The sequence below is a fragment of the Thalassophryne amazonica genome, chromosome 6 (assembly GCF_902500255.1).
Source record: "Thalassophryne amazonica chromosome 6, fThaAma1.1, whole genome shotgun sequence".
Classification (NCBI taxonomy): Eukaryota; Metazoa; Chordata; class Actinopteri; order Batrachoidiformes; family Batrachoididae; genus Thalassophryne; species Thalassophryne amazonica.
In genome coordinates, this window is record NC_047108.1 from 12051237 (window position 1) to 12068504 (window position 17268).

General features: G+C 42.5%; 1 protein-coding gene across 3 annotated transcripts in view; it reads left to right on the forward strand.

Moving 5' to 3' along the window:
• Positions 1 to 3342: 3342 nt before the first annotated feature.
• Positions 3343 to 17268, forward strand: part of mgll (monoglyceride lipase) — a 106812-nt gene continuing 92886 nt past the window's right edge. The window contains exons 1-2 of one of the 3 annotated variants that reach the window (XM_034171760.1): positions 3343 to 3396; positions 9919 to 10054. In XM_034171760.1, coding sequence (XP_034027651.1) covers positions 9927 to 10054 — 128 coding nt within the window. In that variant the 5' untranslated portion in view covers positions 3343 to 3396; positions 9919 to 9926. The other 2 variants (XM_034171759.1, XM_034171758.1) reach the window with 2 other exon arrangements.

The following is a 17268-nucleotide window of genomic DNA, read 5'->3' on the forward strand; positions in this document are numbered from 1 at the left end:
CATTGTTTTTGCAAAGTTACACACCGATTCAATGTTAATTTTAGTGACCTCCGATTGGCGTAACCGGGTGTCATTACTGCCGACGTGAATTACAATCTTACCAAATTTACGCTTAGCCTTAGCCAGCAGTTTCAAATTTCCTTCAATGTCACCTGCTCTGGCCCCCGGAAGACAATTGACTATGGTTGCTGGTGTCACTAACTTCACATTTCTCAAAACAGAGTCGCCAATAACCAGAGTTTGATCCTCGGCGGGTGTGTCGTCGAGTGGGGAAAAACGGTTAGAAATGTGAACGGGTTGGCGGTGTACACGGGGCTTCTGTTTAGAACTACGCTTCCTCCTCACAGTCACCCAGTCGGCCTGCTTTCCCAGCTGCTCGGGATCTGCCAGAGGGAAACTAACGGCGGCTAAGCTACCTTGGTCCGCACCGACTACAGGGGCCTGGCTAGCTGTATAATTTTCCACGGTGCGGAGCCGAGTCTCCAATTCGCCCAGCCTGGCCTCCAAAGCTACGAATAAGCTACACTTATTACAAGTACCATTACTGCTAAAGGAGGCCGAGGAATAACTAAACATTTCACACCCAGAGCAGAAAAGTGCAGGAGAGACAGGAGAAGGTGCCATGCTAAACCGGCTAAGAGCTAGTAGCTGCGCTAAGCTAGCGGATTCCTAAAGACACACAAAAGTGAATAATGTGTAAATAATTTAGAGGTGATTCAGCAGAGGGAGTGCTTTAGTTAAGGCACGTGAAGATTACACTGTGAAACAAATCGTTATCTAGGTAACTAGATCAATCTAACTGCGCAGATTTAACAGATACAGCAAAACACCGCTGTGCTCCGGAACAGGAAGTGATACAATACCGCAGTGAGAGCCCAAAAATTAGTAACTGACCTTAACTTTTAAATGATTTTTTTCAAAATTAAACTGGTTTGTCCTTGGCTGACCCTAAACCATTATACTGGTCCAATACGGGTCAAAACACTCGAGTTATTTTGTACACAGACGTGACATAAAAAAATACTCCTGGATATGATCCTTTGTGAGGGTGAAATATTATCCATCCGTTTTCTATATGCTTAAGGTGCCCAACTTTGATCAACGCACTTGCACGCACATCATCCTGACGATCCCACCCACTGTGTTCCCAGCTGGACGCCGTGCTTTGTTCCACTGGCTGCCATGCATTGTGCACTGGACGCTGTGTCTGTAAAATAATTATTTCATAGCGGATTAATCATTTTCTCTTCAAGTTGGTTGTTGAAAACGGCTCGAATCGCTTCCTGAATCACAGGGGACTGCTCAAGCCACAACTTTTCTTGCGCACATGTGTGCTGAAAGAGGGGGAGAATGCATTTGGAGCTGTCTAAAAAGGTAGTTCTTTGTCATGTTTATTTTGCAATGGCTTGGTAAAACAGGTTTGTTTGGTTTGGTTTGAAAAAAAAACCTGTTTTAAGTCACGTTGTGTCACAAGTAAGTCAAACCTGTTTCCAGTGCACGTTGGCCTCCGCCCTTTGTCACCGGTTCTGTTCATTATTTTTATGGACAGAATTTCTAGGCGCAGCCAGGGTGTAGAGGGGGTCTGGTTTGGGAACCACAGAATCTCGTCTCTGCTGTTTGCGGACGATGTGGTTCTGTTGGCTTCGTCAAATCAGGACCTTCAGCGTGCACTGGAGCGGTTTGCAGCCGAATGTGAAGCGTCCGGGATGAAAATCAGCACCTCCAAATCCAAGGCCATGGTTCTCGACTGGAAAAAGGTGCTTTGCCCTCTTCAGGTCGGTGGAGTGTCCTTGCCTCAAGTGGAGGAGTTTAAGTATCTCGGGGTCTTGTTCACGAGTGAGGGAGGGATGGAGTGTGAGATCGATAGACGGATCGGTGCAGCATCTGCAGTGATGCGGTCGCTGTATCGGACCGTCGTGGTGAAGAGAGAGCTGAGTAGGGGGGCAAAGCTCTCGATTTACCGATCGATCTACGTTCTGATCCTCACCTATGGTCATGAGATTTGGCTCATGACCGAAAGAACGAGATCGCGAGTACAAGCGGCCGAGATGAGTTTCCTCCGCAGGGTGGCTGGGCACTCCCTTAGAGATAGGGTGAGGAGCTCGGTCACTCGGGAGGAGCTCGGAGTCGAGCCGCTGCTCCTCCACATCGAAAGGAGTCAGTTGAGGTGGCTCGGGCATCTTTTCCGGATGCCCCCTGGACGCCTCGCTGGAGAGGTGTTCTGGGCGCGTCCCATTGGGAGGAGGCCCCGGGGAAGACCCAGGACACGCTGGAGGGACTACATCTCTCGGCTGGCTTGGGAATGCCTTGGGGTTCCCCCGGAGGAGCTTGGGGAGGTGTTTGTGGATCGGGAGGTCTGGGCAGCTTTGCTTGAGCTGCTGCCCCCGCGACCCGACTCTGGATAAAGCGGAAGAAAATGGATGGATGGATGGCTTGGTAAAACAGTTGCATGTTCTTTCCTTCTTGTGTGCAGCTGTAAAAGTATGTTTATGGCAGATTTAACATCTCGTTATACGCAACCACTCACGCTGTTCTCTTCGTTACTTGACTTGACGAGCTGCACGTAGTATTGCAGAGTAGACTGCGCAACGTTCACTACCACTTCATGTTTATTGCAAGACATTTATGCGTGAAAGAGTTTTTGAATATTTCAAAATTCTCTTTGTGCATTTGCACGCCGGCGCCCCTCTCACGTTCAGTCTACAACCATTAACGATGAGTTTACTCTCCTGCACGACACGGCGTGCAACTGCGTGCATCAAAGTCATGCAAGTGTCAGTGGGCCTTTCAAAGTCAAAGTCAAAGTCGGCTTTATTGTCAATTCTTCACATGTACTGGACATACAAAGGAATCAAAATTGCGTTTCTCACTTTACTGTTTCTGACAATAAGAAACAGTAAAGTGCACAAGCAAGAATGTAAAAAGGTAAATCATGGAGAGTGGGGGGGGTATCCCAGCAGCCATGGGGCCTGAGGCTGGGTACACCCTACAAACTCCATGCAGAAAGGGCAGGGAGCGATCCCATGACCTTCTTGCTGTGAGGCACCAGTGCTAACCCCTAATCCACCATGCCGCCCAAAATAGTTATTACAAAGAAAATGAAATTCTTGAGCGTGCAAAGACCCCCCCAACAACTTTTAAATATTATCTACATATATGTCGAATTCTGTAAACACCATTCCAACCCCACCAAGGTCGTAATTGTTCAGGGTGACTTTGCACGGTCGTGCATGTGTGTGCGCGTGAATTCCTCACGTCACAGCCTGCGTTCCTCACTGTGTGAGCGAGAGAGAGAGAGAGAGAGAGAGAGAGAGAGAGAGAGAGAGAGAGAGACGAAGGAGGAGCGGAGGGTCCGAGAACAAGCTGTGAAACTTCACAGCAGAAGCTCGTGTGCAGGTTGGTCCACGAACCTTCTCGTCATGTTCTGATCCGGCTGCACACGGCGGCCTGCGCACCTCACGTGCACGATCGGATTATTTGATGTAGCCTAAAGCTTCAGTTTGCAGCATTTAAGTCACATTTGCACATGCAGCATCCATCTGCATCCTACGTCCATCCGAGCCGGGAGCAGCTTTGACGGAGCCGCGCTGCAGAGCGTCGATGTCCGGAGTCACATCAGGTGAATGTGTTCCGCTGCTTCTGTGCGCAAACTCAGCCTGCATGTGCGCTTTGACGCCTTCCAGTCACTGCTGGGTTTGTGCAAACCTTGATCGCTGCTTTTCGGTCCTTGTCGATGCGCGGAACTGGAAATGTTTCGGTTAAAACGTGAAGTGATTCTACAAGATCCGCTCGCACATGTGCGGTGCGCAGGATGCGCTATGTGGTCTGCGTGCGGCTGAGAGCAGAGAGGAGAAGAGGGGGAGAAATCATCATTCAACAAAAAAACAAAAAACAGAAAACTCCAGGCAGAAATACTGAAAAAAACAAACAAAACAAAACTGCTTTTTAACTGACTGATTACCTGCAGAGAGGAGGGCGGAGGTTAATCTGATCATCCTGATTATCTCAAAAAGTAATGTACAGAAGAAATGTGGAGAGATTGAGGTCATTAAAAAAATCAATTTGATTTTTGAAGCACATGTGGATTTGCCTTATCACTTTATTCCAAATTACATCCCATATTTTGACAACATAAATGTCTTATCAATGCACTTTATTCATTTCTTAAAAGACTTGCGCACTGAATTTACTCTGAAAAAAAAATGCAATAATTTAAAGTTAAAAGACAAATGCTCATAAATCTTTATTGCATTTTATTTACTAATTTGAGTTGAACAAATTTTCAAATCTGTTTTGTGAACCTTCTTGGTCTTTGCTCTCAGTGAAACTGCAGAAAATGATTTAAATGTTTCATACTGTGGAGATTTATTTTTCAGATTTTTTTCTTAAATTAACATTTTGCAGTTATCATCTGCAATAAGTACAATTAAGACTTGAAACAACTAGATTCAGGCTTTACTTTCATAAATGGACACGCCCCCTTGAATCACCTTGCCTTTCCTATGACACGCCCACATAGTCTGTGGGCTCTGGATGAGTTAGAGGGGGCGTGGCTATCTGTCAGCTAACACCTGGCAACCTATAACAGCTTAACTAGAACAAAAGCGTAAACAGAACATTCACTTATAATGAAATATATTATTAGAAATCTGACACTGTAATTTTGTCATTTTTAATATCATCCACAAAAGCTTCAGGATTTTTCGTGCTTTATTCATAATCTTTTCATCACAACTCAACTGAAAAGCTTTGATGATTTATATTTGGCACACCAACTACATCAGCTCACTTTTAAATAATAATAATGCTAAGTTATTATAAATTTGTGAAACAAAACAGATGTTTATTATTGTATATATTAGCGTGACTAACAGGTGAGCGCCCTCTGCTGGTACATTTATTTATTTGAAATTTCAAATTTAAATTTATTTATTTATTTATGCTAATTTGAAACTGAGGGCCATGAGGCCGTATCTGGCCCCCGGGCCACTATTTGCTGACCTAATCATGGACATATAGACTGCTGAAGATGAGGATGTGTGAGGTGTTTTTTGGAGAAGCTGAGTTATTTTGGCTGCAAACTGTGACCGGTTAGATCAGGAACGTAGTGAACACTCTGAGTCCAAACCAAACCTGAACTGACAGAAACCTCAGAAGCCCAGAACAGTGGCCAGAGGACAGCAGACACTTTTAGTCTGATGATTTGGTTTTATTGTCTCGTGTGTGGCTGCGGCTGAATACACCCACAGGAAGAATTTTATTGATGTAAATCTGTTTTTAATCATTTAAGCACTTTATCACTTTCTCAAACAAGCATATCGATGTTTGTTGAGTTTACTCAACTTATAAATAGGGATGGGTATTGATAAGATTGTATCGATATCAATGCCATTATCGATTGTGCTTATCGATCCGATTCCTTATCGATTCCCTTATCGCGACCTCTTGTGAATTTTGTACTAAAAGTAGGCTTTACAGGTTTTCTATGTATTTCCTTGAGTCTTAAAGTAAATAAATATGAAATTGGTCACTGTATCCTTGATCTCTGGACATAAATAAAAATAAACAAAACGGTGTTTCACTTTGAAGTTATTAATTCCAACTGGACTTTATCGTTCTAACTTGACTCGTCAGAGAGCCGCGCAGCATTTGGAGCTGTGTGAACAGAACGGAGGATGATTCTCGTTTCTTTCTCGCAACAAGACAGGAGTCCCAGTTACTAACTTTAATCTGCACAAAAGTGACTCATGATTGACATATTCAGGGATGGAAGTGGTGAAAAACAAAAAAAGCTGAAACCCAAAATTACCCCCCAAACACCACCTGCATGACAATGTTTGAATTCTAGAAGCTCTGAAATGCAATCTGGGACTATTCCAGACAATAAACTGGAGTGAGTGCAGCATCCATTTAGGTGATAAAAAAAAAACAACTTTCCTTATTCAAATTCATTCCAGTAGTATTCTGCTCTTACTAGGATGCAGCAGTTTTCTAGCTTGGCAGATAGTTCTGGAGGAAATCACTGAAGAAATGAACACACTGAAAATATGGTTTGACCGAAACAAACTGTCATTAAACTTAAATAAGACAGGGATGAAATCAAATCAAATCAAATCAATTTTATTTATATAGCGCCAAATCACAACAACAGTTGCCCCAAGGCGCTTTATATTGTAAGGCAAAAGCCATACAATAATTACAGAAAAACCCCAACGGTCAAAACGACCCCCTATGAGCAAGCACTTGGCTACAGTGGGAAGGAAAAACTCCCTTTTAACAGGAAGAAACCTCGAGCAGAACCAGGCTCAGGGAGGGGTAGTCTTCTGCTGGGACTGGTTGGGGCTGAGGGAGAGAACCAGGAAAAAGACATGCTGTGGAGGGGAGCAGAGATCGATCACTAATGATTAAATGCAGAGTGGTGCATACAGAGCAAAAAGAGAAAGAAACAGTGCATCATGGGAACCCCCCAGCAGTCTAAGTCTATAGCAGCATAACTAAGGGACGGTTCAGGGTCACCTGATCCAGCCCTAACTATAAGCTTTAGCAAAAAGGAAAGTTTTAAGCCTAATCTTAAAAGTAGAGAGGGTGTCTGTCTCCCTGATCTGAATTGGGAGCTGGTTCCACAGGAGAGGAGCCTGAAAGCTGAAGGCTCTGCCTCCCATTCTACTCTTACAAACCCTAGGAACTACAAGTAAGCCTGCAGTCTGAGAGCGAAGCGCTCTATTGGGGTGATATGGTACTATGAGGTCCCTAAGATAAGATGGGACCTGATTATTCAAAACCTTATAAGTAAGAAGAAGAATTTTAAATTCTATTCTAGAATTAACAGGAAGCCAATGAAGAGAGGCCAATATGGGTGAGATATGCTCTCTCCTTCTAGTCCCCGTCAGTACTCTAGCTGCAGCATTTTGAATTAACTGAAGGGTTTTCAGGGAACTTTTAGGACATCCTGATAATAATGAATTACAGTAGTCCAGCCTAGAGGAAATAAATGCATGAATTAGTTTTTCAGCATCACTCTGAGACAAGACCTTTCTAATTTTAGAGATATTGCGCAAATGCAAAATGGAGGTGTAAGAGTCACTAGGCGTTCACAGTAAACAGTTATTTATTTCTGTATGTATGTATTTATTTATGTATATTCATTGTTGGTTTTATATATTCTGTTGTTTTTATTCAGGTTCTTTTTGTCTCTTTCTCTAAAATTGTATATAATCATTAGATCAGTTATTATTGCTATTATTGTTGGCCTTGCTATTATTATTAATATATAAACAAAAATAAATTTAAAAAATATTACAATTTGTAATACATTTGACTCTTCTACAACAACAAATGCTTGACAGCTGCAACTGCTTAATGCTAACTTAACATTGAAAATGCCATAGACATGCTAATGTGTTAGCATCGGTCCAGTTTTTAAGTTATAAAATACATCTATCAACTGTTTCAGAAGACCATAACAGGTCGGTTTAACATAAAAAAGGTAAATAATACTCACAGCCATATGCTCTTTAGGGTTTTAGCGGGGGAAAGCGAAAGAAAAAATTAATCAATGAAGCAATGATCGAAGCACTGCTTCGATCTGCGAATCACTGCTTCGATTGGTTCAAGGTTCAAAGCAAAGCCACGCTGCAGAAAAGTTGATTACAGACCCGCTGCAGGGTCTGTAATCAATGTAGAGAAATTATAATTTTCCTGACAAACACCCCCAAAAACAACGTCCACTCTGAAGGACCGATAAGGGAATCGTTAAGTAAAAAGGTTACTGATGTCGGTGGATCGAATCATTTCTTAACGATACCCGAAAAGAACCGGTTCTCGATACCCATCCCTACTTATAAACATCCTAAAGTTTTTACCTTTTATGATGCCATAATCCTGTGATCCTCTCCAGACTGTACCCTGCCTCTCGCCCTAGGCTCCAGCTCCCCCAGCCTTAAGAATAGATAATGAATGAATGAATGATGTCATAATTTCACCAGTACTTCCCTGGTACTTCAAGCAGCACTATGTCCATTCAAGGCACAGCAGAGGATGTACTTCCTCAGACACCTCAGGAAGTTCAACCTGCCCCAGGAACTACTCATCATCTTCTACACATCCATCATCCAGTCTGTCCTGTGCATCTCCACCTCTGTTTGGTTTACCTCTGCCTCCAAACACGACAGGCACAGACTTCAACCAACTTTCAGGTCTGCAGAAAAAATCTTCGGATCTGGTGTCGCAGACCGAATGATCCCCCCCCTAAAAACTGGTCTGCCCTGCCTTCACTGCGTGTGTGTCATTTGGGACCACAGCAGATCGTCTGAGTCTGACTCTCTACACCCAAAACAATAATAAAAGGGAATAATGTGATTATTAACCATCAGATGACAAAGTAAAACCTCTTAAATCATTCTAAAGTCAGCTTTAAGCAGAAAATGAGGCGATAACTGCCTCATTTCGCTACTGACGCTCTGAAATGACATGGGCACTGCAGCAGCTGCTGCTGCGCTCTGATCAGTCTGCTGCCTTTTATTACAAAATAATACTGAATTTATGTGGAAATGATTGTTGTACAAAAGCTTCAGATATCTGTCTCTGAGGTAGATGATGACTGGAGGCAGTTTGAAGCAGAAACGAGGTGATAATCAGTGAATCGTAGCTGACGCTTAGAAATGATGCATGCACACTGAAGGCAGGGCGGACGGATTTTTAAGGGGGACTGTTCAGTCAGCGACACCGGTCCAGGACCAGGGTGCTGTATGTCAAAACAACCAGACAGGGGAACAGTTTCTTTCCACAGGCCGTCACACTGATGAACAACATATCTCACAGCATGTTGTGATTTAGCATCATGAAATATACGTTAATCTATTGGTTCGTGATATTGTCCGGGGGGGTCTGGGGGAGTTAGGGTTAGGGGGAAGCATAGGGTTCATAATAGTAAGATAAAACAAAGCTGTCACAAAAATTTGACTCATTTCGTGACGGGAGTACGAAAAAAACTCACGAGACTGGATTGGATGAACAACTCAACCTGCCAAAACACTCAGTAATTCACATACCTCATGTGCATTTTTCATCTCTTACTGCACATTTTATTTTACTTGCACATTTCATTTGCACATTTTATGACTTTGATGTATTCAGTGTTTAGTGTATATTTATACATGCAGAGAGAGTGCAGCTGAAACTGAAGTCAAATTCCTTGTATTCTTGTGGATAGTTGGCAAATAAAAGCTATTCTGATTCTTCTGATTCTGACCCCTGGTATTTTAAGCACGTCTACCCACGTGCATCCACAACCAGTAGTGCAATAACAGTAAAAAAAAAAAAAAAAAAATGCTGATGTGCACTTTGGAATAAAAATAAAAGTTTATAGGGAGGTGATGGTCTTGTGGTTAAGTGTTGGGCTTCAGACCAGAGGATCCTCAGTTCAAAACCCAGCCAGAGCAGAAAATCACTAAGGGCCCTTGGGCAAGGTCCTGAATCCTCTGTTGCTCCCAGTGTGTAGTGAACGCCTTGCATGGCAGCACCCTGACATCAGTGTGAATGTGAGGCATCATTGCAAAGTCCTATATAAATGCACTCCATTGACCATTTTTGTCATTGTTTTTAATCTATTTGTATAATGAAAGCTGGTCACTGTGTGTGTGTGTGTGTGTGTGTGATGGTGCGTGCGAGATAAGAGCGCTTGCACAAAGCCCGGCGTTTGTTGTTGTGACGTCACTACGGTCACACTGCCGCCGTGCGTGTGCGTGTGCTGGCTCGAACCTCCATTGCTGTCACTCTTGTCAGTCCTCCCGCTCCGGTGCGGGTTTGACGGCACCATGAACGCGGCGGCCGCCGCCTCCTGCCTCCTGGTAGCCGCTCTCTCCTGCTACCTGTGCGGCAGCGACCTGCTCTTATCGCTGCTCCGTGTCTGTGTTCCAGGCGGCTCCATGCCGGAGCCCGGAGCCGCGGCGCGGCGGAGCCCGCAGGGAGTCCTCTACACCGACCTCAGGCACATCGTCAACGCCGACGGACTGCACCTGTTCTGCCGCTACTGGGAGCCCGACGAGCCGCCGAGGTCAGACATCACCATCATCTGTGTGCGCGGAAGGTTTTCAAGTTTGTGGTCGCACGTGTGTTATTATCGTACGTTGCACGTTATTAACGCGTGTTGTTGTATCTGACAGGGGCGGAGCCAGTGGGGGGGTTAAATTATTTTATTTAGTGACAATTTCTTGTCTTCACATGAAATAACTTATTACAAATTAATTGTTTTCCAATTCTGATGCAGCTCCAAATGTAATAAAACATTTTTACGTTAGTGCAGCGTTGTAATCACAAACTGTGATCTCATTAAGATGCATTGTAATGATGTTAATCATCTTATTTTGGTGAGTACCACATGGGGCAAGACACATAAGGTCATGACCCCATTACACACGGGATTCATTCAATTGTATGAGCTCAGTAACGGTTGCCAACAAAGCGTTCATGCGTTCCAAAATGATCCATTTCGGTTTCAGTCCAATCAGTCAATCAATCAATTTTTTTGTATAGCGCCAAATCACAACAAACAGTTGCCCCAAGGCGCTTTATATTGTAAGGCAAGGCCATACAATAATTATGTAAAACCCCAACGGTCAAAACGACCCCCTGTGAGCAAGCACTTGGCTACAGTGGGAAGGAAAAACTCCCTTTTAACAGGAAGAAACCTCGAGCAGAACCAGGCTCAGGGAGGGGCAGTCTTCTGCTGGGACTGGTTGGGGCTGAGGGAGAGAACCAGGAAAAAGACATGCTGTGGAGGGGAGCAGAGATCGATCACTAATGATTAAATGCAGAGTGGTGCATACAGAGCAAAAAGAGAAAGAAACAGTGCATCATGGGAACCCCCCAGCAGTCTACGTCTATAGCAGCATAACTAAGGGATGGTTCAGGGTCCTATCCCACTCTGTGTATGAGGTGAATGGCTGCTCAACAACCGATGCTTTAATTGTCTTTGATTAAAGCCATGAAAATCATCAAAGATTAAATTCAGTCACATTAATGCCATCTTCAATCTTTCTTATGGAAGTTTGATCTTGACTGATCAATACTTGTATCTAGCTAGCATTAGGTGCTAATGTTTAGCCACTGTTTACAAAAAGGAAGGGAGGCAAGAAGGAAGCGTTTGGACATTCTCTGTCTCATCTCTTTCTTCATGGTGAATTAGTTGCTGCATTCAGGCCAGTTATAGGCAGACATGCCTACATACATGCCCACACATAAGGGGTTTTGTGTGTGTGTGTGTGTGTGTGTGTGTGTGTGTGTGTGTGTGTGTGTGTGTGTGTGTGTGTGTGTGTGTGTGTGTGTGTGTGTGGGGGGGGGGGCGGGGGGGGGTTGTGTCTGTGTGTGGGAAGAGGGTTGTGTGCATGGAGGGGGGCTGGTGCCGCAGATACTGTTGCTGAGCAATAGGCCAGTCATTGACATCTCATATTGGCAGCCCTGAATTTTAGGTACAAAATTAAAAATATGTTTAGAAATAAATGCAAATGAACCAGTTTTGTATGAATCAGAATATTGACTAAAATGTTTAAATGTTTTATTGAAAAACCACAACAAGTGTTTTCATAGAGTGAAATGCCGTATGAGTCCATATTGTAAATCTGTCTGGAGTAGGCAGTTATGAGTGAGGGAAGACACCAAAACACCAGCTCTGTCCTAGGTACAGGCTGCTGTTGCTGTGAGTTTAGTTTCTACCTATTGTATCATCATTCACGGCTTCATTGCAGAGTGACACAGTTTGTTCCCCCAAATGAGATCAAATCATGGTTCAGTTCTCGCTGTAGCTAAAATTAATTTCTTTTTCTCAAATGCCATTTTTCTCAAGCGTGCGGCATCATTGTAAAGTGCTTTGAGTGTTGTACTCAGATGGAAAAGCACTTTAGAAATGCAGTTCATTTGCCATTTATACGGAAAATGCATGTTATGGATCAGGACTTGGAATCGATATTAAATGACTCTGATTGGGATTGCTGCAAAAAGTTAATTGGGATGATAATCACATTTATATGAATGAATCTGCAAAGTGCGCCGCACTTCCACTGATTCTCTGAGTTGACTGGTTTTGAGAAACAAATAAAGGTCATGTTGCTGTTGAAAAGGTCAACACGGGACAGGTCCACCAATTTCTCTGTGATTTTACAGCAGCGTGCTGAAGTCGCTGGTGTCGCAGACCAAACGGTCCACCCCTAAAAATCGGTCCGCTTTTTGCATCTGCGCATCCGTCATTTTGGACCACAGTAGCTCGTCTGAAATGGAGTCTCTTCACCCAAAGCAATCAAATGGATTAACGGGATTATTAACCATCAGATGGTAAAGATAAAACCTCTTAAATCATTCTAAAGTCAGTTTTAAGTAGAAACGAGGTGAAATTCCATGATGCTTTGAAATGCCCGATGCACAGTGAACGCATCAGCTAGCAGTTCGTTTAACCGCGGTGCTCTGCTCACTTCTGCCGCCTTTTATGATGAAATAACGCAGAATTTATGTGGAAATTGTTATGTGGAGATTGTTGTACAAAGCTGCAGATATCTGTCGCTGAGGTAGATGATGACTGGAGTGCAGTTTGAAGCAGAAACCAGGTGATAATCCGTGAACCGCGTCATCAGAGGGGACCGATTTTTAGGGGGACCGTTCGGTCGGCGACACCGGCTTCCCACACTAGGCGCTAAGTTAACTGTCGGCCCACAGCGTCGGAGCACGTGCTGCGTAGTAACGGTTGCTAAGCACAGGTTGGTTGACGACCAAGTTAATCCCGTCTTTGCACACACAGCATATTTTTGCCAAGTGCAAACAAAAATATACCCAGTGTACCGTTTGTTCATATATTTAAAGGAGTTTGTTAGGAGATAGTCTGTGCAGAAATATGACAATAATAATATTATACAGCAGCTTTATTGACTGTTTTGTACTAATAAAAGCTGAATCACTGCAGGCTTATTACAGCCGTAAATTCCCCTGTGTTTTAAGTGTTTAAAGCCGAGGCTTTAAATGGATTATATAAGAGTTTTCTCACTGGACACTAAAAAAATGCATTCAGTTGAGGTTTGGTAAACTGTGACGGCGTGCCTTCATATCGCTCCTGTCGGCTGATCCTGCTCATCTGTATTTAAGATTTATGCACACTTTATGACATTTACATACATTTCGCCATTCTTCTTCTCATTATTATTCTTTTTCTTTGCAAAAAAGCAGCATTATTTTGCTCGACTACAAATGTGATAAAAAAGAAGCAGCATTTACACAGCAAACCTACATTTTTCAAGTTTGATTTGACCACTGTGGGGCGGCAGCTAACACTTTCATTATTGAGTAATTTGTTGCTTATGTTCTCGATTAATCTTTAAGCTGTTTCCTGTAAGTGGTGCTGCTCTGTGTACATCTGGTCCTGTCAAATCTGAGACTGAATCCTGATCCTGATTAGGACTCGGCTAGCAGACCACTCAGGAACACCAGGGACAGTGAGCAGGTTTCTCCATGGAGAAGTAGAGCTGCGCGTGTCAAATCCAAATGTGGATCTGAACCTGATCCACTGGGGTGACTCCGAGTGACCCGGGGGCAGCTGAAAGCAAAAATAAATAAATCCATTACTTCTTTGGCCAAAAAATTTTGAAAAAAATTGACCATCAAGCCAACGATATTCAGTTAAATGTCAGAGCAGAGCAAAGAAACCAGAAAATATTCACATTTAAGTAGAGCCCGACCGATATGGATTTTTTGAGGCTAATGCCGATAACGATATTTGGATGAAAAAAATGCAGATAATTGATAAATTGGCTGATTTGCTGATAGCCGATAAATCAGCCGATATTGTTATTATTATTCTTTTTTTAATGAATAAAATGTTCTTTTTGGACCCTTAACAAAAAAGGTATGAGCTAAAAGCTGAAGATTTGTCCTCATATTGATTAACTTTATAACAGAGAAGAATTTTCAAGTTCCAAAAAAATGCAAAAATGCAATTGGAGCAGTTAGGGGGCTATTCAAACGGGCCAACTAGTAAGATATCACTCCTGAAAACGATCTTTGCCATATCACGTAAGGTAAATCTGCCCTACGATTGGATTTTGGAAAACCATGTGACGGAGAACCAATTCCGACTGGACACTCACATTGCGCACTTCATCACACATCTTCTATGAGGAGTACCAAGATGGCCAATGGTGGATCGAAAGTCCACGGAGTTAACTTTTCAGCAAAAAAAAAGTAAGTTTCTATCTTATATCATTAAAAAGTTATTTACCATTTAGTAAAGCTTGGTCCCAGCCATTGTATATGACGGCGTTGGCCCCAGAGGGTTAATGGCGAATGTCACTAATTCCCAGAACCCTTCCGGACGACCAGTGAATCTGAATGTTTCAACGTCTTAGCAGTAAACAAAAGTTTTTCATGCTAGAAATAAGGTCTACACAACGTGGGCTTAATAAAAAGCGTGACCGACGCAATGAAGCACATTTGACACATTACTACATAAACTGAGTTAATCAAACTTAGTTGAGCTGAAACGGGAGAAATGTGGCGTGAATGTAATCGCAAAGTTATTAATCAATCAATCAATCAACTTTTTTCTTGTATAGCGCCAAATCACAACAAACAGTTGCCCCAAGGCGCTCCACATTGCAAAACAATATCCTTATAAACTTACTTGCATGCTTTTGTCAGCCGATCAGTGCAGTGTGACGGCGAACTACGGGGGCCAGTGATGAACACATTTAAGCAGGGGTGTAAGCAGCTCTCAGTTGAATCTAGTCAGAGCTCCATCTACTGGACAAACGGTGCAAGGACATTTTACATTGCAGACACAAACATTATTTCAGTAACTGTTCTGTTTATGAGAAATTATCAGCGTTCTGTCGGCAAAATTTTGGCCGATAGTGAGTACTTTGAAAAGCGCTTATATCGGCCGATAATATCGGCCGGGCTCTACATTTAAGAAGCTGAAACAGAATTTGGACATTTAAAAATAAAAACAGACTCAAAATGATTCATCAGTTATCAAAATATCTGACGCTTTATCTAATAATAGCTTAATAACTGATCAATCAGTTAATTGTTGCAGCTCTAATCGTGTTATTAAGAAGATTTTCATGCAGAAATATGAGCTGCTCAGTCTGCTGAGCAGCTCGGATAAGTATCACAAAATGAATGAATGAAGATCTTATTTCAAACAACTCTTTCATTCGAACATGAAATACAAAACATTTAAATGCGTTTTTGTCTTTTATTGATTATTACATGTCATCAGTGAAAAGCTGATTGTTTCAAGCTGCTTTATTTGAAGAGGTGAGCATGAGGCTGAACAGTGTGCTTTCATTTCACATACGGATGACAAAAATGAGAAGTACATTGTGCGTCTTTTCCTGGTAATCTCTGAACCCACTCACTTTCTGCCACATAAAAGAGCTGTCAACCTCTCATGAGCTGTCACTCATCCATCTGTTAGGGAAGTGCGCACTCGCTGTTTGACACATCATACTTGTCTGAAACAACTTCAGGCAGAACACATAATATGTCTGCATGTACTCATGCTGCACGGCATATTGAAACAGAGAAAAAAACAGGGTCGTACATTCCAGCAGCACTTAACCCTCTCTGAGGTTCAGCTGTGTTTTCTTGCCTTTACCTTATTTTCAGTAATTCCACTTTTAAGGCTCTTTCTTTTTGTAAAGTGCCCATGTGTTGCATATCAAAATGTTCAGAACAATCCAGACTTTACAGTTTTTAATTTATTCATTAATTTTGTACCACTTATCCAGGTCTGGTCATGGAGTTTCAAAATATGTGACACATATTTGTCGAGAACATTGGACAGACAAATAATTTAAATGTGAAAATACAAAATGTGTTTTAAGATGATTCTTCAAGAAATGGGCCTACAAAAGTCAGACAAGTAGTGTTATAATATTAAGTCAATTTTAGATCATATAATATATTATTATATGGCTACGACACTACGTGCACTCTGATTGGCTGATTTCAGGTCTGATATTTTCCCATATCAGACTGTTACCATGACAATCAGTCCGGATCGGGTATCAGATTTGCGACTTTGCCTTTTGAGTTTTTCTCTCGTTGAATTGGAGGAATTCACAGCAAACGAGCTCGAAGTGGACATGCAAAATGAAGACCACCAAGATGAAAACACAGCTGCTAACAGTCACGAACAGATTGAAAACTTCATGATAAACCAGAAAGCTAAAACAAAAAAGCGACAATTCAGACATGAACATACTCCATAAATATCTAATTTGTTGATGCAGCTAAAAAAACAGCCATATAATAAACGATTTCTTAACCTGGCTTGCTCGGTTAATAACTCGTTAGTATAATAACTGTCAGAAAATGAAAATATGTAATTGTGCATATTTAGTGAAAATGCTGTCACTGTTACCACTTGTTTGAGTGATTTAGATAAAAAAAGGCACATAATCAATCAATCAATCAACTTTTTTCTTATATAGCGCCAAATCACAACAAACAGTTGCCCCAAGGCGCTTTATATTGTAAGGCAAGGCCATACAATAATTATGAAAAACCCCAACGGTCAAAACGACCCCCTATGAGCAAGCACTTGGCCACAGTGGGAAGGAAAAACTCCCTTTTAACAGGAAGAAACCTCCAGCAGAACCAGGCTCAGGGAGGGGCAGTCTTCTGCTGAGACTGGTTGGGGCTGAGGGAAAGAACCAGGAAAAAGACATGCCGTGAAGGGGGGCAGAGATCGATCACTAATGATTAAATGCAGAGTGATGCATACGGAGCAAAAAGAGAAAGAAACAGTGCATCATGGGAACCCCCCCACAGTCTACGTCTAAAGCAGCATAACCAAGGGATGGTCCAGGGTCACCCGATCCAGCCCTAACTATAAGCCTTAGCGAAAAGGAAAGTTTTAAGCCTAATCTTAAAAGTAGAGAGGGTATCTGTCTCCCTGATCTGAATTGGGAGCTGGTTCCACAGGAGAGGAGCCTGAAAGCTGAAGGCTCTGCCTCCCATTCTACTCTTACAAACCCTAGGAACTACAAGTAAGCCCGCAGTCTGAGAGCGAAGCACTCTAATGGGGTAATATGGTACTACGAGGTCCCTAAGATAAGATGGGACCTGATTATTCAAAACCTTATAAGTAAGAAGAAGAATTTTAAATTCTATTCTAGAATTAACAGGAAGCCAATGAAGAGAGGCCAACACGGGTGAGATATGAACTCTCCTGCTAGTCCCCGTCAGTACTCTAGCTGCAGCATTCTGAACCAACTGAAGGCT